This window comes from Castanea sativa, chromosome 7, assembly GCF_040712315.1.
Source record: "Castanea sativa cultivar Marrone di Chiusa Pesio chromosome 7, ASM4071231v1".
NCBI classification, from domain to species: domain Eukaryota; kingdom Viridiplantae; phylum Streptophyta; class Magnoliopsida; order Fagales; family Fagaceae; genus Castanea; species Castanea sativa.
Window position 1 is genome coordinate 12,463,602 of NC_134019.1, and position 27,141 is coordinate 12,490,742.

General features: G+C 38.3%; 1 protein-coding gene across 1 annotated transcript; it reads right to left on the minus strand.

Moving 5' to 3' along the window:
* Window positions 1-280: 280 nt before the first annotated feature.
* On the minus strand, window positions 281-6,473 carry LOC142642833 (uncharacterized). The gene is made up of 4 exons (XM_075817253.1): window positions 5,771-6,473; window positions 3,827-3,898; window positions 949-2,934; window positions 281-797 (listed from the first exon to the last, which is right to left on the minus strand). Exons 1-4 carry the CDS (start codon window positions 6,327-6,329, stop codon window positions 436-438), a joined length of 2,979 nt encoding a protein of 992 aa, XP_075673368.1. The 5' UTR covers window positions 6,330-6,473; the 3' UTR covers window positions 281-435.
* Window positions 6,474-27,141: the final 20,668 nt, after the last annotated feature.

Here is a 27,141-nt window from a genome sequence, read left to right on the forward strand (position 1 = left end):
GAAGAAGCAAACGTAGAGGAAGATAAAGGGATAGAGGAAGAGTGATATTAAGGTAGATAGTAGTGAGGTGATGAATAGGTAAAAGGTTGGAGAAATGTTGGAAAAGGTACGTGTACCAATAATTTGGGGACTAATAAGTTGAAAAGAGTTAAAAATGTGTGTGTGTGTGTGTGTGTGTGAGAGAGAGAGAGAGAGAGAGAGAGAGAGAGAGAGAGCGTAGCAACAATATGCTACATTTTAGCTTTTAGATATATATAGATAAATTGGTAAATTAATGCCTCTAATATATATAATTAATCATACATCCTTCAACATTACTGTAAACACAAATTGCTTTGAGCTGCTCTACTCCAACAAGTTTTTTAGGGGAGTAGCATAACTTACAAAATATAATTAGTGATATGAACAACAAGGAAAAACTATAGTCCAAAATTCTCAGTTGTCAATCTTCTCAACATCCTTTAGAAACTTCAATTTGATATTTTTGAGTGTTCTTACGACATCTCTCATGCTTGACCTCTCTTCAGGTGCCTCTGTTGAACAAGCCATAGCCAATTGCATAATGGACAACATACAATCCAGCTTAGCATTAAAATTCTCTTCACCTCTCTTCAGCAAATTAGAATCTATAACTTCAGTTACTGAATGGGGTAGTGATTGTCTTACCCAACCTTTTAGGTTCATTTCTCCGGCAAACATTTCATCTGTGGGATTCTTTCTTGTGAATGTTTCCATTAACAAAATGCCATAACTATACACGTCACCGCGTGTGGAAATAATCCCTTGTGATCCATACTCTACAAGTTTGATTGAAATTTATTATCAAATGTATTAAATATCTATAATTGATGGTGAAAAGAAAAATGCTCAATGTGTTTCTAAGAAAACTTTGTATGTGTGTGTGTGTGTGTGTAAAAGTAAAATTGAATTGGAAATTAGAAACATCACCTGGTGCCATGTAACCAATAGTGGCCAATGTCATGGTTTGTGTCATAGAGTCCTCATTGCCTAAGAATTTTGAAATGCCAAAGTCACTTACAAGTGCTACTGTATCTTTGTTTAGAAGAATATTGCTTGGCTTCAAATCACAATGAACAATAGGTAAAGGACAACCATGATGGAGATACTCCAATGATGATGCAACATCTATCATCATGCTCAATCTTTCTAGCATATCCAAGAAGTAGTTATGAGAATACAACCATTTCTGAAGGCTCCCCTTGGGCATGTACTCTAGTACCAAGGCTTTAAAATCATTGCTACTACAACTACTAATGATTTTCACAAGATTTCGGTGGCGAATACTGCACAATACATCACATTCAGCTTCAAAACTCTTAAACCCTCCTTCTATATTCAAATTAAAAACCTTTATTGCAACAGTAGTCCCATCTGAAAGTGTACCTTTATACACTGAGCCAAAACTCCCTTTCCCAACTAAGTTAGTTTCGCTGAATCCATTTGTTGCTTGTTCAAGTTCTAGCTTTGTTATTCTTCTCCATGTTGCTAGAGGTAACAAATCTCCTTGACCTTTTCGTTTTGCATCCCTCTTTTGCCCTCTCAATAAAACAAATATAAGGAATAATGCAAGTATTGCTGCTATCATTGCTGGGAGAATATACCTTACTATAACTGCAGTGGTTGTCTTTGAACTTCTTTTGCATGGTGGAACTTGCAGTTGGGGTGGACCACATAATGCTTGATTTCCCATGAATGATGATGCTGAGAACTGATTAAAAACACCTCTAGAAGGAATTTCACCTTGCAATCTATTGAAAGACACATTGAAATATTTGAGGCATTTGAGTCCTATTAGAGACTTGGGAATTTCTCCTGAAAAGTAGTTATCAGATAGATCCAAGCGTTCCATGCTTATCAAATTACCAAATGATTGAGGAATAGGACCCTGGAATTTGTTATGCGCTAAAGAGAGGTTAACCAAAGAACATAGGCCTTTAATAGTAGGAATTTCACCTGATAGTTTATTCCATGATAAGTCCATTTGTGTAACATGCTCTAGTTTCCCAACATCTGATGGTAGATAACCATTTAAAGAATTGGATGACAAGTTTATTCGTAGTATGTCTCTAAGACTCCAGAAGGATGAGGGTATGGAAGTTAGTTGGTTGGAATCCAAATACAAATTTTGAAGTGAAGAAAGATTTCCCCAACATGTTGGAATTGATCCAAAGAGCTCATTTTGATTTAAATGTAAATCAACCAATTTCCTCAAATGACAAATATCATTTGGGATTGACCCATGGATTCTATTGTTTTGAAGAAACAAACCTTGGAGATTTCCCAGATTTCCAACTATAGTTGGAATAGGTCCAGTCAATTCATTGTCTTCTAGGTGCAGGGTCATCAAATTGCTTAAATTACCAATTTCTATTGGAATTTTGCCCTTAATGTTGCAATTAGATGCTACAAATTCTTCAAGAGAAGTAGAAAAATTGCCATTGAGATTTGGAAGGGTTCCATTCAGTGGGTTATCTGCTACCACTATAGTTTTCAAATTTATGCAATTTGTCAAAGATGAAAGAAAACTCAATTCTAGAGTTGATGATTCTCTAGTAAAAAAATTGTTGACTAAGTTGAGTCTCTCCAATTGCCTTAAATTTCCCAGGGTATTAGGAATAGAGCCATAGAAATAATTTGCACCCAACTCAAGTTCGGTGAGCATAGAAGCATTTGAGATAGAATTGGGGATTATTCCTTCTAGTCTATTACCCCATAAGTAAAGCAAACTAAGATTTGGAAGCCAGTGACCTATGCTTGATGGAAGATTTCCTGAGAGCTGGTTCATGTATAGACTAATGACTTCAATTTTTGAACTGTTGAAGGTTGCATTTGGGATGTGACCAGTTAAGCTGTTATTGGCCAAGGTTACTTCCGTTAGATTTGGAAGAGTCACAATCTCCTGTGGTATTTCACCTGCCACAATAACTCGAAACAAATTCAAACCTCATTATCCACCAAAATACCTCAAAGATTTTGGATTCTCTTCAAAAAATTCATCCTAAATACTTGAGAAAAATTGATTACAATTACCATATAAAAAGGCTTCATCTAAAAGTGTGTTTGACAAGTTAAAAAAAAAGCCAGCTTTTTGCCATTCTTTCTCTCTCTCTCTCACGCACACACACACAAAAGCCCTTTCTATTTAATAAGCAAATCAACAGAATTCATCCCAATCACTCTAAGTAGATAATGAAAGAATAATCATTTTTTAACCAGGGTGTAAAACCCGCCCTCTATATATTTCCTTTTAAGTGTATTACTTTTAGTGTTTTCTACTTGCTCTATATTAGTAATCAGTTTAGGCTTGTTAAGCCTTTATTCTATTCGTTGTGCAAACTTAATTCTCCACTTGTATGTTTATCTATAGGAATCACCATAAACAAATGCATCAGTCTGTAAGAAGACACTAAGACTTATAAAGTTGTAATATGTATGGTACATTGGATACACCAATAACTTCTCTAATTACTGTGGTCTTTATCAACCCACCACAACATGTGTATAACATTCACCACCCTGTTTAGATGAGAAAGTATTCCATAATTATTCGGTGTATTAAAAATTTTTCTGACATAAAAGTGAATCTTATGTACATGATCTATGGATTAGACTTTTTTTTTTTTTTTTGTTGTGAGAGGAGAGTATAAAACACCATATACACTAAATAATTTCTAGCAAAAAAAAAAAAAAAAAAAACTACACACTAAATAACTGCACTTGATAGACCTTATAAGTTTATAAAATTTCGAACATTCTTGGAGAGGAGAGGGAAGTAACATTTAAATTGAAGTGGTTACGATCTTACCTGTAAAGTTGTTATCGTCCAAGTGAATTATCTCTAGGGAAGTACAGTTTCCCAAACTTTTTGGAATCCTTCCTACAAAATTTCATAATGTATACAATAGATCAAGAGCTAGTAGGCTTAATTTACCTAGTGATAGATCATGAGCTTTTATTTGGAATCTAAAATAATCAATTTTGAAGAAGGGTTAGTGACATATAGAAATGCGTCCTAATTACTCATAAGAAGCAAAACCAAAAAGAGGAAAAAAAAAATGAAGAAGAGAAGAAGAGAGTAAAGGAAGAAAAGAAAGTAATACTTCCTTTGACGCATTTATTCGCTTAAAGCTCATATATATATATATATATATATATATATATATATATATATATATATATATATATATATATATATATATCTCCGTGCTTTCTTAATGAAGATACCTGTTTTGTGTGGAAATCACGGGAACTTTTATACTTTGAATTTCAAATAATTTGTATTAGTCACATTTTTGTTTTCACATTAAGTTGGGTCCATGGGCATCACCATTGGGACAGAGGAGATGCTAAACGAACCAATAAATAATTGATTTGTAGTTATGTCACGTAGGATTGAATTTTCTTTGAACTTTTATTGTTCAAATGATTTGTACTCATGTTGTGAATTTTTTTTTCTTGGATAATTAATAAGATAAAATACATTCCAATTTTTTAAAATTAATATTCCATACCCAAAACTTGAAATAAATATTAACTCTTCTAATGTAGCCAAGAAAAAAAAATTACTTAACATGGTATATTATAACAATATTTCTCCTAATCTACTTGGCGAATTATATATGTCATTTTAAAAAAAAAATCCTTTTACACTGCTATATAGTTTTTGAAAATTTTCTCAATTTGCTTGCCTTTTAAAAATTCGAAATGAATCTAAGATATAAAAAACAAAAAATGATACTTTATAGTTAATTCAAACGAAAAACATCATACATCATCTTAAAAAATCAAGGAGGCATACATAGAATATTTAAAATATTTTGAGTATATGATTATTAATATTTGTAAGTTAACTTATATTTTCATTTTACTTTTAATTATTCAAATGATTTTTTTAATATCTTATATTTATATTAGTTTTTTAAGTTCAGATATTGATTGATTGATTTATTTATTTTACTGTTTTGATCTATATATATATATATGTATATATATATATATATTTATATTCAAATTAAATTATGAAGTAGTTTAAGTAAAAAAATGATTATAATATACTAGGCTTGAAAAAAAAAAAAAGGAAAAAAGAAGCTTACATCATCATTATATTATATGAGAAGGAATACATTATTATTGTACCTTTATTATATTGTATAGTTACTCAAAACAATTGCTGTAAATATTATGGCCTTATCATTAAGTAGTCTCTATTGAATCTCAACAATAAAAAAAGGGGGGGAAAAAAAAGAAGGTTCCCTCCATTTTATGTGGATAAGGCCAGCGAAAAGCGGAAGCTTAAAGAACTAAAGAAGGTCAGGGATGTTGGTGATTGTGATTTATTTGTGATGTTAGTGAACACAGAAAAGGATGGAACTGCTTTTTCCGCCCAGAAAAGAGTGGGTACGTAGTGCGCACTAGTGATTGAATTATGAAAGGTGTAGAGTGTACCAGAATGAGACCAATAATTTTTCGTATGTATTAAATTAAAATACACATCTTTCTTTTTAAGTGTTTGAATCTCATGAGTGTAACATTTACACGCTGTGAAAAGACAAAGTTAAAATATATGCATGAGATATGTTCTCGAAATAAAAGTAGAAGGACAAAATGTTGGGTATGCTGGGACACTGAAATTGACACAATTTTGTATCACACCTCTTATGTTACGAGTTATGATTAATAAAGGTGTGTCCTGAGCATTCCTCTAAAATAATTTAAGACAAAAAGTTGCAGATAGTGGAGGGTATCCAACCTGAAAGATTGTTTTCGCCGAGATGAAGTACTTTCAGTGACGATATGTTGCCTAGAGATTCTGGAATACTACCATTAAAACTGTTCGAATAAGCATACAACACTTGAAGTTTAGATAAGAACCCAAGCCATGATGGTAACATTCCAGAAAAGTTGTTCGATCCAAAGCTGACAACTTCCAACCGACGCAAAGAAGCTAACTCGTTGGGCAGAGAACCATGAAAATTGTTGTTTCTGAAGGATAAATGAGACAAGAATGTTAGTTTTCCCACTTGTGGTGCAATGGTTCCTGAAAGACCCATGTGAGAAAGATTCAAGGCAGTGACTCTAAGGTGTTTGGAACCACAAGTGATCCCAATCCAGTTGCAAACAGAGGTAGAGGTAGAGGTAGACCAATTGCTTGCCAAGGTTTTGTAAGGGTCATCAGTGATATGGGCTTTGAGAGCAAGGAGAGCTGATTGGTCTGTGGTGATGTTGGTCCTTACTGCCACAGCTGTGCTAGCCATTAAACAGTGTACCAACAACAACACAAAAAAGACGAAAAATGAAGAAATCTCCATGAGTTTCTACTTGCTATCTGTTGGTTGATATGTGAGACCTACTACTATTGTATCAAACAAGTGTGGCTGGATGATGTTTTTATACATGGAGATCTCAACTGTTGTTGAATTACGAAGAAAAAGAAGAGGGTGACTAAATCAACTTTACATGGAGATCTCAACTGTTGTAGTCTTCGTCTTTATAAGAAAAGGGTAGGAAAAAAGACAAAACTTTTTTTTTTTTTGTTTTTTTTTTTGCTGAAAAGAAAGATGCATGTTACATGCAACATAGTTCATGGCCCACATCGGTTTCTTATATTCATTTCCACGCCTCTATTATTTATCTCTTGTGGTTAAGTTAAAACTTTCAATAGAGATTAGGATCAGTCATCATGCATGTACTGTTTGGTGGGATCAATGAAGAAAAAAAGAAACTAGACAACCAATTATGATCATGACTTTGACAATATATTTAAGTTTATAGATGATAGTAAAGATACATTTTTGTTCAATTATTAGATAGTTGATACATTATTGCACATTGTGATAACGTCTTTAAGACTTCAAATAGTTATTAATTCCGACCCAATCCGGCCAATCAGACCAGTAAACCAGTACCTTAGTCGATCTGGTTTCTTGACTGGACCATTTATGAAATAGACCCGGTAAAACCCAAAAAAATCCCAGTCTTTCCGCAACCTGTGCAACTCGAATGAGTTGATATGACCCATCCAGTTTTGTAGTTTTGAATAAAATTACCTTTTGTGTTCATTGCAGTACTGTTTTCTAATTTGGAGCATAATGAAATCTATAGATTTTATAATGAGGTTGATGCTTGAACTTTCAACACTTATAGAGTTTCAAGTTTTGGCTTAGGTGCCAAAGAACTTGTAGCTGAATTGACATATTTCCATGCACAAAGTGCTTGGAGAAACCTTTAATAAGACAAAGAACTCTAGTGTAATGATATTGGAGTGGTACCAATATGAGTAAAGTATTTTAATATTTTTTATATTGCATTAAGTGCTCAATTTCTTCTTTGTTATTTTATAGATATTATATAATTTAAACATATGATGTTAATCTTTATTGATGATGCCGAAAATCGTCAATGAGCCACACGGTTCTCACGTGTCCCTAATGAAGAACCTGCACAACACAAAAGCTGAAAATCTTAGGAAGAGTACCGGTGTGGTATTAGCTAAATACCTTTCGACGGTCAAGTTAGAGAAAATTTCTTATTCACAACTCTAAAGTGCTAGAGCTGAGATAAATTATGCATACCTTGCTTTGTGAGGGTCTTGGGGTATTTATAGTAGTGTAGGACCGAAATTTGTGCCTTGGCCAAGAAGTGCTTTCCTTCTAGGAGAGTAACTCGTGGATTTTGCGTATCCCTTAGAGTCCTTTTCCTTATAGGAGTCTCTTTGATTAGGGTCATGCATGTAACACAAGAATTCTCCTTATACACGTATGCGTGGGGATCAAGCAAGATAATGGATGGAGGTCCGCTTACCTTTCTCAGCCTTTGATCCCATCAATATATCAAATCGTCAACCTTCTTTTTAATGTCGTCAGCTTACAGTACAATCCGAGCAAGGTCGTCAGCTTACGACCTTTAGTATGACATCGTCAGCTTACTCTCTTCAGCCTAAGGTCGTCAGCCGTGAAGCGGTGCTGCGGTCATTGTAGGAAGGTGGCTTGAGCAAAATTGATGGACTTGAGGTTCCCGTCGCTTTTTATTTATCCCGTAGTTAATTACGAAATTATCCTCATCAGCTGCCCCCTACTCCGTGACCCCGTTAGTTACAGCTGGCGGGTTACGGAGTTAATATTGTCGATAGGTCGTTCATGCGTGGTAATTCGAGCCACCTTCATTAAATGGTGGGACACATGGCATTGACTGATTGGCTTTGTGCCTGGACTGGCGTGTTGCTTTGTCTTCCTCACGCCCTTTGCCTATATATATTTCACTTTCTCCCTCATTTCCAGCTTTCTATCGTTTGCTGATTTGGAGAGAGAGAGACCGTCATCTCCGAAATTTATTTCATTCGCCGATCTTCTGACTCCGTCAACTCAGTTGATGTCAACTTCTTGGGACCGTCTCTTTACTCGAGGGATCTTTTACCTGTAAGTTCTCTTCCTTTATTTTACCTTATTTTATTTTTCTAGTAGTGCCCTTTAGTAAGGTCGTCGACCTAGGTTCTTAGAATAAACCCATTGTTTGTAGGTAGTTAGATGTCTAGGGAGGCGACAAAGGAAAAATCATCGATCCGCGAAGGAGCGGGTTATGATGAGGTCTTCCAATCAGGTCGTGATCCCGATGAGGGCTTATCCTGGTCGTCAGAAAGGGAAACGTCAGCCCATTCTTCTGACGAAGAAGTAAGGAGTTCTAGAGAAGGTGAGGTGAGCGAGGACGATGAAGAGGAGGAAAGGATAGGTGACGGAGACCAAAAGACCAGTGAAGAGGAAAAGGAAAGAACCAGTGACGGGGGTGAGGGTGACGAGGAAACCTTAGAGAGCACCTCGGGAGCTCCTAGTGACGAGGAAACCTTAGAGAGCACCTCGGGAGCTCCTGGTGACGACCGTCCTTTTATCCTACCCCCAGAATGGTCTGTCAACAAATTTTCTCCGATGATGTCAAAAAATATTTTCAAAAAATTGTAAGGCCGTTATCAAATACCGGACAATACCCCAATTCGCCTCCTTGAGGAGGGTGAGAGATTTTATTTGGGATGAACCGCGGATGTTGGCATGTATGATGCCATGGTCGCTGCAGGATTAAGATTACCACTGACGGCCTTACATTGTCAGCTGACTAACTTTTTGGGAATATCTGTCAGCCAGATTACCCCTAACGCCTGGCGAATATTTATTGGTGCCAAGATCCTGTAGGGTCATCTAAATGGTGGGCACCGTCAGTTAACTCTGGACGAGTTCTTTTAGTACTATCGACTTCAGCATATCTCCTCGTCAAAAGGGATATATCATTTTGCAGTAAGGAAGAAAGAGTTGAAGTTGGTATCGAATATGCCCGACTCTAATAGAAAGTGGAAGGGCGGATACTTTTTTGTAGAGGGGACAAACTGGGTATGCCGTCAGGAGGAGTGGGAGTCAATGCCTCATGGTTTTTTTGACAACACTTGGGCATACGTCAGGAACTCAGGTTGACCCCGTCTGCTTTTTTTACTTAGTCTGCTTGTTTGATTCCTAACCCCGTCTTCTTTTCTCTTCAGCTAACGCCCGTCCACGCATCACCGCGGAACAAAAGGATTTTATCCATCAAGTGACGACTATCTCTTTGGAAGAGCAGAAGTGTCAGGACCTAATCACACTAGATGCTTTACATTTATATTGTGGTGGTCCGGAGCCGACGAAGGAGGCTTGCAAGCTAAACGCTTACTCTCATCGACGTGAGCATTTTCCAATTTCTTTCTTCTGCTCCCTGATGTCGTTTCTTTTCTAACCCCCACTATCTTTTGCAGAAATGGAGTCAGCCAGGCAAAGAATACGGGCTGTCGCTGCTGCGAAGAAGAAAGAACAAGAGAAAGCCAAAGGGGAGGCGACACCGTCATCAGTCCCTAAGTCTGTCGGGAAGGTAGGAGCCAAGAGGAAGGCTGACGGCAAGGATGAGCGCTCCGGGAAGAAGGTTGCCATAACTCCTGGAGATAAACCTTCCAAGAAGCCGTTACCTCCCAAGTCCGTCCATGGGGAAGGCAAAGGGCTGATGACGTCATCAGGCCCCGTTAGCCAAGGACCCGTTCGTCGCCTTCTAACCCATAAAGATTAAGCCGTGGAGGTGACAAGGTCCATTCTAAAAGACGAGGAGATGGACCCCTGTGCCGAGCAGGCAACAGACGAGATAGGGGCGTCAGGCCTGTTTGATCTTACTCGGGTATGCCTTCTCTTATTTTGGTGTCAGACTAGTTTTAATGACCTAACGTTGTTTTTCTTTTGGCAATGTAGGCTATGGTTCGTATGAAGGCTTTGTCAGAGAGGTGTGTTGCCAAGGAGGGGGTGATTACCCGTCTGCCTGAGTGTACTAAGTATTTAGCCGATGGGCAAGCGCAATATAAGGACGCGAACCGTGTCCTTGGTAAGGAGTTGAAGGAACTAAAGGAGAAGTTGGAGGAGGAAAGTCGTCAGTGGAAGTCGGAAGAAGAAGCCAAGCTAACGGCAAAAAAGGAGCTGAAGTCCATCCTAAGTCAAGTGGAAACGGCTAGGAGCGACGTTGTGACATAGTTTAAGGACTCGCAATTCTTTATAGATGCTTGTGTCGCCTACTATGGTGACGGGTTTGAGGACTACTTGAAACTAGTTAAGTCTGTTTATCTTGATTTGGATTTATTAAAGATTACCATGGACGAGCCTACTTCGTCGACTCCTGCGGGCGATATCGTCAATGAGGAAGTGACGATACTAACAGGCTTGAGGCAAACCAAAAGAATGATAGCGTTGTTCTTGCTCAGCCAGCCGTGGACAAGTCCGTCACTTTGACTCTGTCAGCAAATCCTCAAGGCGATGAAAATCATGCTGAAGAGCCTCCTACTTCTGTCGTTTAATCTACTCTCGTTGAGGGTGATGGGAAGTCTCAAGACCCCCCAATTCTATGAACTTAAGCATTTTTTTTTTTGTAAAAGACAGATGATTTTTTTTTTATTTTTTATGTTTAACGCCCATTGTTTTGGGCTTTTGTAAAAATATTACTTTATTTGTATTACTCCTCAATGTGTTGCTTCATATTCGAGCCATATTTCTCTTTTCCACTTTAGTTACATAGCCAAGCCGTATGTTTTGCTTGTGTTGAGCTCGTCAGCTTTATGTGCCCGTTAGCTTTATATGTGACGGCGTCAGCTTTCTCATCTTGATAACTTATTTTAGGTTGCCCTATACCCGTCAGCCTTGTGGGTAACGATGTCAGCTTTCCCTTGGCTCATTATTTGTCCGTTTTGTGGATTCTGATTAACTTATTCACTTTGTGGGTTTTATAACGGATTCGTCCATTTAGCAGACGTTATACTGAATCCGTCCACTTGTGGACTTAGTAGTGGACTCGCCCACTTTGTGGACTTGATGATAAGGTTGTCCACTTTGTGGACTTGACAGTAGACTCGTCCACTTTGTGGACTTAATGTCGTCCACTTTGTGAATTTAATGGTAAAGTCGTCCACTTTGTGGACTTAGCAGTAGACTCGTCCACTTTGTGGACTTAATGATAAGGTCGTCCACTTTGTGGATTTAATGGTAAAATCGTCTACTTTGTGGACTTAGGAGTAGACTCGTCCACTTTGTGGACTTAATGATAAGGTCGTCCACTTTGTGGACTTAATGACAAGGTCGTCTACTTTGTGGACTTAATGATAAAGTCGTCCACTTTGTGGACTTAGAAGTAGACTAGTCCTCTTTGTGGACTTAACGATAAGGTCGTCCACTTTGTGGACTTAACGACAAGGTCGTCCATTTTGTGGACTTAATGATAAGGTCGTCCACTTTGCGGACTTAACGACAAGGTCGTCCACTTTGTGGACTTAATGATAAGGTCGTCCACTTTGCGGACTTAACGACAATGTCGTCTACTTTATGGGCTTAATGGTAAGGTTGGCGGACTTAACGACAAGGTCGTCCACTTTGTGGACTTAATGGTAAGGTCGTCCACTTTGTGGACTTAATGGCAAGGCCGTCCACTTTGTGGTTGTTCACTTTGTGGACTTAGCAGTAGACTCGTCCACTTTGTGGACTTAATGATGCTGCCTCCTTGAAGACTAGCTAACATATTAGTCATTTTTGAATAAACTCCTCTTATTATGATGAATGTATACGTAGAAAATTGTTCCAAAAAGAATAAACCTTAGCCCTTTGGGCTTAAAATGTATTGTAGGCAAAAATAAACTAAAACAACTGATTAAAAGAAATAAACTAGATAAACTGGAAATGAGGAGTAGTGTTTTTCATGCTATCTTCTACTAGTAGTACTTCTTGAGATGCTCAGCGTTCCATGGGTGGCGTAGCTTCTGCCCGTCGAGTGTCTCTAAATGGTAGGTGCCCTTCCTTAGCCATGATGTTATTTTGTAGGGTCCTTCCCAGTTTGGACCAAGCTTTCCTTGCGCGGGATTTCTGGCGGTGCCCATCACTTTCCTCAGGACAAGGTCTCCAACTTTGAAGTCCCGGTGCTTAACTTGGGAGTTGTAATGTTTGGCCATGAGGTCCTAGTATCGTGTGAGTCTTTGTTCCGCCGCCGCCCTGACCTCGTCAGCAAGGTCAAGCTGTAGATGTATGGCTTCGTCACTTCTTCCCTCGTCGTGATTGTCCACCTTGTAGCTTGTGAGTCCAATCTCGGCTGGGATGACCGCTTCGCTTCCGTATGTCAACTGGAACAGAGTTTCTCCCGTAAGAGTCCTTACTGTCATCCTGTATGCCCATAGTACGCTGGGTAGCTCTTCTGGCCATATGCCCTTTGCCCCCTCGAGCCGAGTCTTGATTATCCGAAACAAGGATCGGTTCGTGGCCTTAACTTGTCCGTTGGCTTGGGGGTGGGCAGGGGAAGAGTAGTGGTTTTTGATTCCTAACTGAGAGCAGAAGTCTCGGAAGGAGTCATTGTCAAATTTCTTACCATTGTCTGAGATCAAGACCCTTGGAATCCCGTACCTACAAATGATGTTCCTCCAAACAAAGCTCCGTACATTCTTTTCGGTGATTGTGGCTAGGGCTTCAGCTTCTACCCATTTGGTGAAGTAGTCGATGCCGACTCTTAGGAACTTCAGAGGCCTTGTTGCCATTAGGAATAGGCCAATGATGTCTAGTCCCCATTGGGCGAATGGCCATGGGGCGGTTATCGAGGTCAGCTTTTCCGTTGGTTGCCTAATAATGCTGCTGAACCTTTGGCACTTGTCGTAAGCTTTGACATACGTCTGAGTGTCCTTTTGCATGGTCGGCCAGTAATATCTAGCCCGAATTGATTTATGTACCAGCGACCTCGATCCTGAATGATTTTCGTAATTCCCTTCGGGCACTTCTCTTATGACATACTCTGCTTCTTCGAGTTCTAGGCATCTCAGGTATGGTCTGGAGAAACCCCTTTTGTACAAGGCGTCCCTTATCAAGACAAATCGCGACACCTGGACCTTCAGCTTCCTTGCGGCTTCCTTCCCTTCAGGTAGGGTGTCATCTCTCAGGTAAGAAGCTAAAGTGGTGGTCCAATTGCCTTCAAATCCTATCTCCTGTACGTCAATGACATCTATTAGTGGTGAGAGTTAAATAAAGGATACTACCTTGTCGGGAGTGGTCGTGTATTTTGCTGACGCGGCTTTAGTAAGGCAGTTAGCTTGCTCATTTTCTCCCCTTAGGATCTGAACGACCCTTGCCTGTAGCTCATTCACCCTTCTCTTTGCTTGCTCCAAATACTTCTTCATCATTTCTCCCTTACATTCGTAGTCACCGTTTACCTTATTAGTGACGACTTGAGAGTCGCAATGGATCACCATGTTTGCGGCTCCTACGGCTTTGGCTAGATCCAAACCTGCTATGAAGGCTTCATATTCCACTTCGTTTTTAGTCGTAGGAAAATCAAGTAGAACCATGCATTCGATCTTGTCACCCTCCGGAGACTGAAGGACGATCCCCGCTCCGCCAGCCCTCTTGTTTAACGATTCATCCGTGAATACGCTCCATTGGGGATATTCTACCCCCTGGCCTTTTGCATTGGTGAACTCCACAATGAAGTCGGCGACCACTTCTCCCCTGATGGTGGTGTATGCGCGATATTTTATGTCAAACTCGCTTAGCTCTATCGTCCATAAGGCCAGGCATCATGCGGCTTTTGGGCTGCTCATTGCTCGTCATAGGGGCTTGTCGGTCAGGACAACCACGGTATAGGCTTGAAAGTACGGCTTGAGCTTGCGGGCTGCCGTGACTAGAGCGAAGGCGAGCTTTTCCATCGGTGGGTATCTTCCTTCTGTGCCATGAAATGCCCGGCTGGCATAGTATACGGGCCTTTGCACCTTGTTGTCTTCTCTGACTAAGGCCGCACTGACGGCGGCCGGGGAGACGGCCAGATATAGGAACAGTTCTTCTCCTGGTTGTGAGGGACTTAGTAGCGGTGGTGAAGAGAGGTAGGCCTTCAGGTCTTCGAACGCTTGTTGACATTCGGCCTTCCACTCAAAAGACTTCTTCAATGTGCAGAAGAATGGTAGACATTTATCCGTTGCCCTTGATATGAATCTATTAAGCGCGGCTACCTTGCCATTAAGGATTTGCACTTCCTTCACATTTTTAGGAGGCGCTATTTCCATTATAGCCTGGATCTTGTCCGGGTTAGCCTTGATACCTCTTTGGAACATCATGTATCCTAAGAACTTTCCCGTCGTCACTCCGAAGGCACACTTTCCTGGGTTAAGTTTCATGTTGTAGGAGCGAAGAGTATCGAAGGTTTCCTTGAGATCCTCCAAGTGATCCTTTTCCCTTCTGCTTTTCACTAGCATGTCATCGACATATACTTGGACGTTTCTCCCAATTTGTTTTTCGAACATCTTGTTCATGAGCCTTTGATATGTTGCACCAGCGTTTTTCAAACCAAAGGGCATAACTTTGTAACAAAAGAGGCCTTGGCTTGTTATGAACGAAGTCTTCTCCTGATCAGCTTCGTCCATTTGGATCTGGTTGTATCCGGAGAACGTGTCCATGAAGTTCAGCAGTTGGTGTTGAGCCGTAGAGTCCACCAGGATGTTGACCCGCTGGAGGGGGTAGCTATCTTTGGGGCATGCTTTGTTTAGATCCGTGAAGCCGACACACATCCTCCATTTTTCGTTGCTCTTTTTGACCATCACAACGTTCGCCAACCAATCAGGGTAGTAAACTTCCCTAATGAATCCCACCTCTTGGAGCTTGCGAACTTCTTCTGCCACTGCCCGATCTCTTTCTTGGGCAAAAACTCTTTTCTTTTGGCGGATGGGTGGAAAGGATGGCGACACGTTCAACCTATGCACCATTACCGATGGGTCAATTACTGGCATGTCTTCATGGCTCCAAGTGAACACATCTCGATTTTCTTTTAGGAAGGTCGCGAGTTCTTGACGTACAGTCGGGTCTGTAAGGGTACCGATCTTGGTTGTCCGTTCTGGTTGGGAGTCGTCGAGAGATACGTCTTCAAGTCTCTCAACGAGCTCCGTCGCCGCCCGACGTTCTTCTATGCTCATGGTCTGGTGGTGGTCATCCATCTCCATCATAGCTACGTAACACTCGCGTGCGGCCACCTGATCTCCTCTCAATTCTCCTACTTTATAATCAGTAGGAAATTTTATCATCAAATGGTAGATTGAGGTTACAGCCTTCCACGAGTTGAGGGTGGGACGTCCTATGATGGCATTTTATGCTGACGAGCAATCAACCACGAGGAATGCTACGTTCTTGGTGATCTGCTGCGGGTAGTCTCCAGCAGTTACAGCCAAAGTGACTATGCCAAGGGGAAATACCCTCGTTCCTCCAAAGCCGACGAGCGGGGCATTAGTTGGAACTAGTCACTCCCTATCAATCTCCATCTGTTGGAAAGCAGGGTAGTAAAGGATGTTCGCCGAGCTGTCGCTGTCAACGAGGACTCGGTGCATGTTGTAGTCTCCTACCTGTATGGTAACGACGAGTGTGTCATCATGGGGGTGGTGAAGACGTCGTGCATCTTCTTCTGAGAATCCAATGAAGGGATTGTTAATCTGCGACATTTTGGGTACGGAGCCTGTCAGCTGTATGTTCTGAACCGTCTTGAGGTATGTCTTCCGGGCTTTTTTTGATGACCCAGCAGCCGTGGTGCCTCTTACAATCATCCTTATATCTCCTAGGGGCTATCTGGCGGGTCTGTTTTCTCCTTGCTAACGAACCTCTGCAGCCTTCCTTGTCTAATGAGAGCTTCTATTTGTTGCTTCAGGTCGTAGCAGTCAGCTGTGTCATGACCATGATCTCAATGAAAGGGGCAATATTTGTCCCTTGACCTCTTGTTGGGATCCCCCTTCAGCTTGCCGGGAAAAGTCAAGGCTCCTTCATCTTTAATCTTCATTAGTACCTGGTCGATAGGAGCGGTCAGGGGGGTGAAGCTTGTGAATCTCCCTGCGGGTGGTCTAGGGTGACGATCATCCCGTCGTTCTTCAGTCCTAGCCTTCTTTCGCCCCCTATCCGATCGTGCATCTTCCTGTCTTTCCCTTTTTTTTGGGCTTCTCTTCTCGAGCCGACAGCGCATCTTCTGCGTTCATGTACTTGGTCGCTCGGTAGAGCACATCTGACATGGTCTTTGGGTCGTCCTTATATAGGGAGAATAAGAACTTACCCTTCCGCAGCCCGTTGGTGAACGCTGCTACGAGTATCTTGTCGTCCACTTCATCAATCGAGAGGGCCTCCTTGTTGAAACGAGCTATGGAAGACCTCAGCGTCTCGTCTTCCCGCTGCTTAATGTTCATCAGGCATGTGGTGGACTTCTTGTACCTGTGGCCTCCAATGAAGTGTGAGGCGAATTGGGCGCTCAACTCTTTGAATGTACCAATGGAGTTGGGCGTCAATCTACTAAACCAAATCCTTGCGGGTCCCTTCAGCGTGGTGGGGAAGGCTCTGCACATGATTGTGTCTGGCACCCCTTGAAGGTGCATCAGGGTCTTAAACGACTCCAAGTGATCTAAGGGGTCCTTAGACCCGTCGTAGCTTTCTACCTGTGGCATGCGAAATTTTTATGGAAAAGGGAAAGAACTAACAGATGCTGTGAAGGGCGAGTCGGTTCGCTGGACTAGATCATCAAGGTCGTTGGACACCCGTCCCTTGAGGGTGTTCATCATGCAGTCCATTTGTTCCTTCATCATCTGCATCTCAGTGACTATGTGAGGTAGGACAGTATCGGTGACAGAAGGCCGGTTCGTGTCTTGCCGCTCTGGCCTGCTAGGGGCATGGCTGCCTTTCGGCCCCTCTTGGTTCCTTCTTTCTCCATTGGTTCCTTCTTGATCTTCTTCCTAGGTGTTAACACCCGCATTCCTCTGATGCAATTGTTCTTCTAAGTCTTGGTTCTGTTTGGTGAGGCGTTCCATAGCGGTGGCCAAAGTTTGGACTTGCCTCTCAAGTGCTGTCATGTGTGGTTCGTCTCCTTGAATGTTGTTAGTGGTCGCCATCAAGCGAGTGAGTACCATGCAACTCTTTGTCTGGGAAGCAATAGCATGGCTTTATAAGTCGCTGATTCCCACAGACAGTGCCAACTGATGATGCCGAAAATCGTCAGTGAGCCACACGATCCTCACGTGTCCGCGATGAAGAACCTGCACAACATAAAAGCTGAAGACCTTAGAAAGGGTACCGGTGTGGGACCGGCCAAATATCCTTTGACGGTCAAGTTAGAGAACATCTCTTATTCACAACTCTAAAGTGCTAAAGCTGCGGTGAATTATGCATACCTTGCTTTTTGAGGGTCTTGGGGTATTTATAGTAGTGTAAGACCGAAATTTGTGCCTTGGCCAAGAAGTATTTTCCTTCTAGGAGAGTAACTCGTGGATTTTGCGTATCCCTTAGAGTCCTTTTCCTTATAGGAGTCTCTTTGATTAGGGTCATGCGTGTAACACAAGAATTCTCCTTATACACGTATGTGTGGGGATCAAGCAAGGTAATGGACAGATATCCGCTTACCTTTCTCAGCCTTTGATCCTGTCAATATATCCCGTCAGCCTTCTTTTTAATGTCATCAGCTTACAATACAATCCGAGCAAGGTCGTCAACTTACGACGTTTACTATGACATCGTCAGCTTACTCTCTTCAACCCAAGGTTGTTAGTCGTGAAGCAGAGTTGTGGTCATTGTAGGAAGGTGGCTTGAGCAAAATTGATGGACTTGAGGTTCCCGTCGCTTTTTATTTAGCCAGTAGTTAATTACGAAATTATCCTCATCATTTATCATCATGCTAAAACACTAATTGGTTTTTATTGTAGGCAAGATTTAAACCTTAGATTTTTCATTTGACCATAAAAGGTTTACCAATCAAGCTAATTGAAACCCACAAGAACTAATTTCAAATTGTTAGTATTTTAACTTTGCTGGATTCTGCTAACAAATTCCCCTTAGAGAATTTGTTAATTAAATATTTTAGGAAATTTTTTTATACAACTTTTATAAGAAATATAAATAGCTATAAAAAAAAATCAATTACTCCCTCCATCTCGCTTTTTTTTCTCCTGTTTGAAAAGTCAAACTTTTTAAGGAAACATAATTTATTATCTTGTTTGCCTTATAGAAATGTATAAGTTTACAAAACTACCCTTAAATAAATTTATTAGCTTTTAAAAAAAAGAGTTATTCTTAATGAGGCAACTAAAAAGGTGTCCCAATTAGATTGATTTAAAAAAATATATTATTTAGTTTTCTTTTCAAATAGTTTTGAAAATAAAGTAGGAGTATAATAGGAACATTAGTAAACTAATAAATTTTATTTTTAGAAATAGAACAATATTTTGGGACATCGCAAAATGGAATAGAGGACAAAAAAAATAAGACGGAGGGAGTACATTTTTCTTTTCTCATAAAAATTTTCTTTAAAAAAATCCTAAACCAATACCCTTAGGGAGGCATTCATTAACTTTTCCTTTTAACTTTTTAATCTTTTAGAGAGAGAGAGAGAGAGCAATTGAACCTATATCATAGAAAAAACCCCAAATTTAGTTTCATAAATTACAAGGAAAATATTTAAAATTTTATTTTATTTTAAATTTGGCCTATAAACTTGGTTGTAATCTTAGGCTATTATCAATAATAAGAAGATCATTGACATGTATTCTTGTCATGTGCAATGCAATATATGACTCATCAAACCACAATTAAGTGATTATATACAATCATTTTAAGTGAGTCATGTACATTGTGTATGATAGAAACACATGTCATTCTCTTATTGTTTGTAGCCTAAAGCTACAACTAAATGTGGCTAAACTTTATTCATTTGTTTATAACAAATTAAAGCAATAAACAGCTATCCCACAAGTTCTCGCGCGTGTGTGTGTGTGTGTGTGTGTGTGTGTGTGTGTGTGTGTGTGTGTGTGTGAGAGAGAGAGAGAGAGAGAGAGAGAGAGAGAGAGAGAGAGATATGTAGGACAAAATCTACAATTTAATTTTTGTAATTTATTAATTTGGTATTTTTAAGTAATTTTTATTATTTTAGGTTTAGGGCATTTACATCATTGTTTTTGTTTTGGGGGGCTTTGAATGTTGTTTAATCAAATTAGAGTTTTGTGTGTTTCCTAGACGACATAGGCTTTCTTTTTACTATTTAAACGTACTGTAGCTTTCAAAGACAATTCAATATTTAGATTAAGAAAATTTAGACTTTGTCTATTTTTTTCTCTAGCATATTCCAAAAAATTATCATCTTGTGGATTCAATGGACTCGTCGTGGATTCGAGGTTTACTACCATAAACTAATAGTTTAGTTTCTATTTCATCTAAGAAAGCATCGTATGTGCTTTCTTTAAGCTTTCGTGATATCAATGTGTGTATTAAAAACAAAACATTTAAACATAATTATTTTTTATATATATACTTTAATTAAATTTAAATTTTATTCTATATTTAAACCATTGTACTATTAATGAATGTTAAGTCCTTATTTTTATTAGATTAGCTCTGTGACAAAAATTTTCTTCTATATATTTTAGTGTGTATTTTTTGGCTAAAATGTATTTGAGTATAAAGTATTTGAGCCTAGTCAAACTGTGGTTAAAGTTGTTCATGTGACCTTGCAGCCTTCATGCCCACTAGTGACACGGGACATATTAGGACGAGGGCTACCTAAGAAAGGTTGTTGCGACCTCCTCACAACCTACCAGGTTGCGACTAGCATACAAAGTTACAAACATAATTTTTTTTTTTTTTTTTCCTTTTCTGAACATCTCTTTCAACCTTTACACATAATCCATGACTCACACCTTGTGCATGCTGGACGTGGTTAGAGATTAGTAATCTCATCCAATGCACGGACTAAAAATTCTATGAAAAAGAAAAATATATTTTAAAAACACTATAATACAGTTTGTTGTTTGTAGATTTCATTATCAAAATGCAAATTATATTAATTTTCAATTAAATTTAAATTTCTCAAAACTTAGCTAATTGAAGTTTGCCCCACCTAAACTACAGGTGAAGTAGAATTTCAAATTTCTTTAAACTTAACTATTAGATTTTTATCTAAAGTAAACTATCCTAATTAATAATAATTTGACCAATTGTCACAAAGAGAAAATAGCTGTTTGATCCTTTCAAAAATAAAAAATAAAAATAGCTGTTTGATGCAACCACAACTTTTAATTTTTAAACCCAACTTTTATTGTGTATTATATGTTTTCGTGAAATTCTAAGACCGCTTGTCTAGATTCATAGAGTGATATATGCTGGCTATAACTAAACTTTTTAAAATTTTCTTTTTCCTTGGTGGAAAATAACCATATATTACTTTCCAGTTTAGATACTCGCCTCCGAGTCTCCGACAAGTCATGCTTTTCTTTTTCTTTTAATCAAACGTCCATGTGCATGGGTTTACTTCGTCAAAAGAAGGAATATGATAAAGCTAACTTGTGTTTATATTATAGAACTTTATCGTAGTCTCCTACCAATTGAACAATCTAAAATAGAGTACTGTAGCCCCCAGATGGTAAACGGACATGATTTTCCAATTCAAGAGGAAAAGTTGCATGCTTTTCCTCTCCTCGACTTCTTCTACATGCAAAGTTTCGGTTCAATAAAGCTAGTTCCATGCGATTCACGAAGCCTTGGACAAAAAGAAACCGACCTCAAATCTAGAATTCTCTGGAAAATCAAGTGGAAAAAATGCCCCAAATGGAAACAACTGCTCACTAGAAAAAGGAAAATAATTAATTTACATTGCATTATCAATGTAAAATTTACATTATAGACTAAATAAATCTGTTCAAAGCTGTACACTTTAATGTAAGTGTGTACAATATTACACCCTTTTTGCAATATTGTAGACATTTGTTTTGTTTACAATGTAAATCTTATTTTAATGTCTACAATGTAAATCTTTGACAGTAGAATGTGAATAAATAATTGTCCCTACAAAAATTTAACAATCAATGTTATCAATCAACGCAACAATCAATGGTGCCAATCAATGCAATAATCATGGTTGTTGACAATGCATATTGACGTGTTGACACAGAGAAGGTTTTATTGAAAATGTGAGGAAACATCAGGAAAACAACAAATATTTTTTGGTTTTAACCCTACGGCATAGAAGGAATAGGAAAGGTCCATGTAAAACTGTTTTAAATTTAAAACGGATCAGTCGACCCGGTCTACGAATCTATTCTAGTTATCAACGAATTCCTAGAATTTTAGGTGGGATGGGGATTGTAATTCTTTCTACCTCTCGGGGTATAATGACGGACCGAGAGGCCCGACTAGAAGGAATCGGCGGAGAAATTTTGTGTTATATATGGTAAGCTTTCTTATATCCAAATTAAGATATGGAACTTTACTATTTGTGAAAAAAAAAAAGATAAAGAACGGGTTTCTATTCTCACTCTCACATAAATAATTGTCCCTACAAAAATTTAACAATCAATGCAATAATCATGGTTGTTGACAATGCATATTCACATGTGTTGACAACAAGGAAGTCAATACCGTATCGGAGGCCGTACCGGTTTGGCCACCGATACGGTATATTTCGGATACCGGTCAATACCGGTGTACCGTTTCGGGTTTACCGCTATTTTATATATTTAATATATATATATATATACACACACACATACACACAAAATCTCTATTTACCATAAAACATTACCATACACACACATACACAGTAAACAATTTGTTATTTATCACAGTAACCCAATTCATGAACACAGTAAATAACAAACATCATCAGAATCTCTATTCCACATGAAATATAATTCCACTAAAAAAATTAAAGTTTATACCTGAGGCTGAGAGTGAGAAACAGAGCCAACAGACTGGCCGAGAGACCCAAAGCAGCTGAGAAAAAAAAAATTCAAACAGATTATGAAAAAAAAAAAAACAAATAGATTTTTATACATTATATCATTCACATGCATTAAAAACCAAAAAAAAAAAAAAAACTCTTAACTAGTAACAAAGCAAAAAAATCGAACCATAGCAAAGAAAGCCAAAAAAAAAAAAACATGACAGAACCAAATCATATTAAAGTTTAATATAATTTGGTTCTGTCATGTGAGTATGTGACTCATGTTCAATTCGAAAATACAAATTCGAAATCGAAATCATATAAAAATAAATAAATAAAAAAACACGCACATACCAGTTCCGACGGCAGTCACGGCACTCTTCCAACTTCCGACCAAGGACCTCGATGCAGAGAGTGAGAGAAGTGAGAAATGTAAAAGAAATTTTGTTGAGACTTGAGAGTGAGACGCGGAGAGGGAGAGAAGTGAGAACGAGAGAGTGAGGGAGAAGAGAAATCGGAGCAGAGAGTGAGAGAAGTGAGAACTGTAAAAGAAATTTTGTTGACTCAAGTCAGTGAGACGCAGAGAGGGAGAGAAGTGAGAACGAGAGAGTGAGGGAGAAGAGAAACCGAAGAAGAGAAAGAGAGAGGGAGGCTGCGGCAAAACACAAAATAGGAATTGGGTGATTTTAGGGTTAAGCCAAAATTACTATCCTGCCCTTAAAAAAAATCCCCAATTACAAAAACAAAAAAAAAAACAAAAAAAACAAAAAAAAAAAACAAAAAAAAACCAGAAGCCAGAACACATTTCGGACCGGTATTCCTTTACCGGCCGGTACGGCCGAAATCTTCCGGTACGGCCGGTACACCTGGTGTTTGGCCCGGTACGGTATGGGGGGTGTACCTGTATCGGGGTACTGGCCGGTACGGTATGTACCGGCCAGTACCGGCCGGTACGGTACGAAATCGGCCCCCTGGTTGACAAAGCCTAAGGTATGATGACAAGTCACTATTGATTTGGTATAGCGTTATCTTGATAGCATGATGGAAATTTATTGGGTGCTATGGGAGTATCTCCCTCTCTTTCACATAAAAGTATGTTCCATAGTGCCAATCAATGCAATAATAATTGTTGTTGACAATGCGTATTGACATGTGTTGACACAGCCTAAGATGACGACAAGTCACCATTGATGTGGCATAGTGTTATCATGGTAGCATGAAAGAAATTTATTGGGCGCTACAGAAGTATACTCTTTCTCTCTCACATAAGGGTGGGCCCCGTAATGGATGTGATCCATTTCTTTGTGAGAGAGAGGGAGTATACTCTTAGAATACTCAATAACAGCCTTTGGGTGGAATCTATTTCTGTGTGATAGAGCTTGGTTGTGACATGTGTCATGGAATGCATTTAATCGCTGGCTAGTTATGTATGTAGGAATTTATCCCCAAAAAAAAAATTGTCTGTATGTAGGCAACGCGTGAGCACATAATGCCAAACATCAACATGTGTTTAAGCGATTATGAAACTAACAATCTTTAAAAAAAAAAATTGTTGTTACTGATGATTTTTACAAAGCCATAAAACGTCTAGAATCTTACTTATACAACAACCATAGTTAGTGAACCATCTGTTCTTTTCATAACGTACATATTAGGTAAATAATTGAATCCGAATTCTTAATCATAAAGTATAGTGTGCTTTTTATAAAGTACCTATTTTGTTTCTTAGCTTTATTTTCTTTTTTAGATGAATATCTTATTCTTTTTATAAAGTATATATCGGGTAAATAATTGAACCAAATTATTTTAAATTTTATGTATTGAATTTGAGAGAGAAACATAATCACGGATTAAAATATCATTAAAACATTAAAAGACTGTAAATCAACTATCAATTTGTCACACGTTGTGTTTCAAATGGAGACATGTAAAATTTTATTATATCCTTATTTCATGTTATAACTATTAATTTAAATAATAATAATAATAATAATAATAATAATAATCATCATCATCATCGTCGTCATCGTTGAAACACCAGTAGCAATAATCAAGATATTCTATCTTGGTTTTGTTAATTAAAAACAAATCTAATATCATAAATATGGTTCAGAATTGAGACACATATTGGGAATATATTGTTTTTAAAGTAAAATATGAAAAAAAAAAATGAAATACCTGAAATTTATCAAAAAGAATGTGCAAATAAAAAAAAAGTAAAACTGAAAATGTATCAAAAATTTGAAAGTCGATCACTAAAATGGTTTCAACCAGTGACCACTCAGTTTTTTTTTATTAAAAAAAAAAAACTAAAAACTTTTATTTTATTTTTATTTTTTATCATCCTAATTACTTGTGTTCTTGTTGTACTTGTCCCTTGTTTGACGTTCCAAAGTAGAAAAGTTTCATGGTCAAGTTGTATTATATATGAACACATTCTAGTTCTATCTTCAAAATAATTCAAGATGCCAGAGGCACAAAGATTATTGTTGAGTTTTAGGTTTAGGAGAAGGAGACCCAGTCTACCCACTTGTTGCTTGCCTCTAGTTGTCTTTATCATTTAGGAAAGCAAAAAAAAAAGAAAAAAAAAAAGGAAATTTTACCCAAAAGACACGTAAACATGTTCACACGTGTGAGCCCAAGAGGCCAAATATCAATTCGTGGCATAGGTTTGGTCTATAGCCGCGTTTCTTTTAAACGCGGCTATAGGTCAGGTATAGCCACGTTTTTTTATAAACGCGGCTAAAAAACGCGGCTATAGTCCGCGTTTTTTGTAGTGTAAGTTGTAAATTGTAACTATCAAATTTATCACACAAAAAATTGTCAATACATACCACAATCAAGATATCAGTCCTGTTATTGTTAATTAAAAACAAATACAATATCTTAGAATATAGTTCAGACTATAAAGTTAAAAAACATATTTGCAATATATTATTTTTAAGTAAAATATGATAAAATATTGAAATACCTGAAATATAGCAAAAAGTATGTTTAAATTTTTTTTAAAAAAAAAGAAAGATGAGAAGCTGAAAATGGATAGGAAAATATAGGGTACTTGTCAGAAAATATTGAATTTTTTTATTGCAAAAATATTGGATTATTAAAACACAATTAAATATGGATCACTAAAAAGCTTTAGAACAAAGTACTAAAGTTTCCTGGTCTGGCCATGCTTCTAGTTTTGTGGCTGAATTTTGGGCATTAAGGGATGGTTTAAAGCTGGCTTTAGGCATTGGAGTTCAGAGGTTGGTGGTGGAGTTAGATGCTAAAATGGTGGTTAATCTTGTCACTTCCTCAGGGGGTACTAATAAACCTTATGTCCCTCTTCTAAATGATTGCAGATATTTGCTGAGCAGGTTCCTACAGTTCCGCGTGGAGCATGTGTTCAGGGAAGGGAATAGTTGCACTGATGCGCTTGCAAGAAGAGGCATCAACATGGTTGAGGAGTTTGTAGTTCTTGATAGCCCTCCTAGTCCAGATATTTTGCGTTTTGTTAATATGGATGCTATCGGTGTATTGTATAATAGGTCATCTAACTGTGTACTCACTGATAGGGTGACGTAGCTTGTTTATTTTAATTTCCCCTTAACCAAAAAAAACAAAAACAAAAAAATATCCTTGTCAAGTCCGGCCAAATCGGCCCAATACCATCTTTTTAAAAAAAATTTAGGCAAAAAACACTGTTTCGGAAATAATTGGGGAAATAACACTTTTTCCAGTACTCGAGCTCATGAAACTCGAGTACTAGATTATATACTTCTACCGTGGCATGCCAGCATGGAATCTCTATAAAAAAAAATGTCACTTAGTACTCGAGTTTGGTGGGCTCGAGTACTGTATAATCTGGTACCCGAGTCCACTAAACTCGGGTACCAATCTGGATTGGCCGCCAGCTTATGATGGGATAATGCCATTTGATACTCAAGTTTCATGTACTCGAGTACTGTGTTAAGAGTACCCGAGTTCTTGAAACTCGAGTACCAATCTGGATTGGCCACCATCTATTTGGTGTATATGATGCCCATTATACTCGAGTTTTATGTACTCGGGTACTGTTAACATAGTACACAAGTACATGAAACTCAAGTATTGCTCACTAAAAACCGGTGAAAGTTCAAATTTTGTCTCTCATTTCTCACTCACCAGATATACTCTCACTCTCCACACCCAAAACGTACAAACCCCAAACCCATTTCATCACCGGCGACCTCGCACTCACTCCACCAGAGACAAGCCCATGCTCAGTTCAACACTGATTTGAGTCTTACTTTTTCAGGAGACGGTCGGGGAACGGTTGTGATTAGTAGTCGGAACATAAATGGAAGTGATCATTCTTGTCGTGTATTGCCATTAAGCTTGAAAAGGGAAAATAGTTGGGATGTTGAGAATTAGAGTTGAATGGTTAAAGTGGAGCTCTGCATTTTGAGTGTTGTGTAATTATGTTATTATATCGATAAAGCCATACGAAATACAAAATTCCCATTTTTCAATTTAAGAAACTTGTTTAAAGTTTATTTATTTACTTTTATGAGGATGCTGAGGTGTCAGACGCTAAGGAACAAAGTTATAGTTATATCACATTTTGTGGCTTTATCTAGGTAATTTGGCAGGAATATTGCATATATTTTGCTAGTTTGTTATGTTGATTGGCAACAATGAATGGACTCATTCCTTTTGTAATGTAATTGCCGTGAAATTTCTTTCTTTTGTTTGGACATGGCATTCAAATGCCTGCACTTGTTGAGAAGTTTAAAATCTAGTTTTTTCATTTGTGATAGATATCAAATCAGTTGTTCATAGTTACATTCCTCACCGGTGCCAAAAGCAGAAAATGTCAAGTGCAAATAATGAAGATATAAAGGAGTAGGAGCTTACTGATAATAC

Coding starts and splice junctions, on each gene's coding strand:
- LOC142642833 (XM_075817253.1), bottom strand. CDS start 6,329: ATGGAGATTTCTTCATTTTTCGTCTTTTTTGTGTTGTTGTTGGTACAC. Junction 3,899..5,770: donor CGGCGAAAACAATCTTTCAG/GTTGGATACCCT, acceptor GAAATTTTGTAG/GAAGGATTCCAAAAAGTTTG. Junction 798..948: donor TATTGGTTACATGGCACCAG/GTGATGTTTCTA, acceptor TCAAACTTGTAG/AGTATGGATCACAAGGGATT.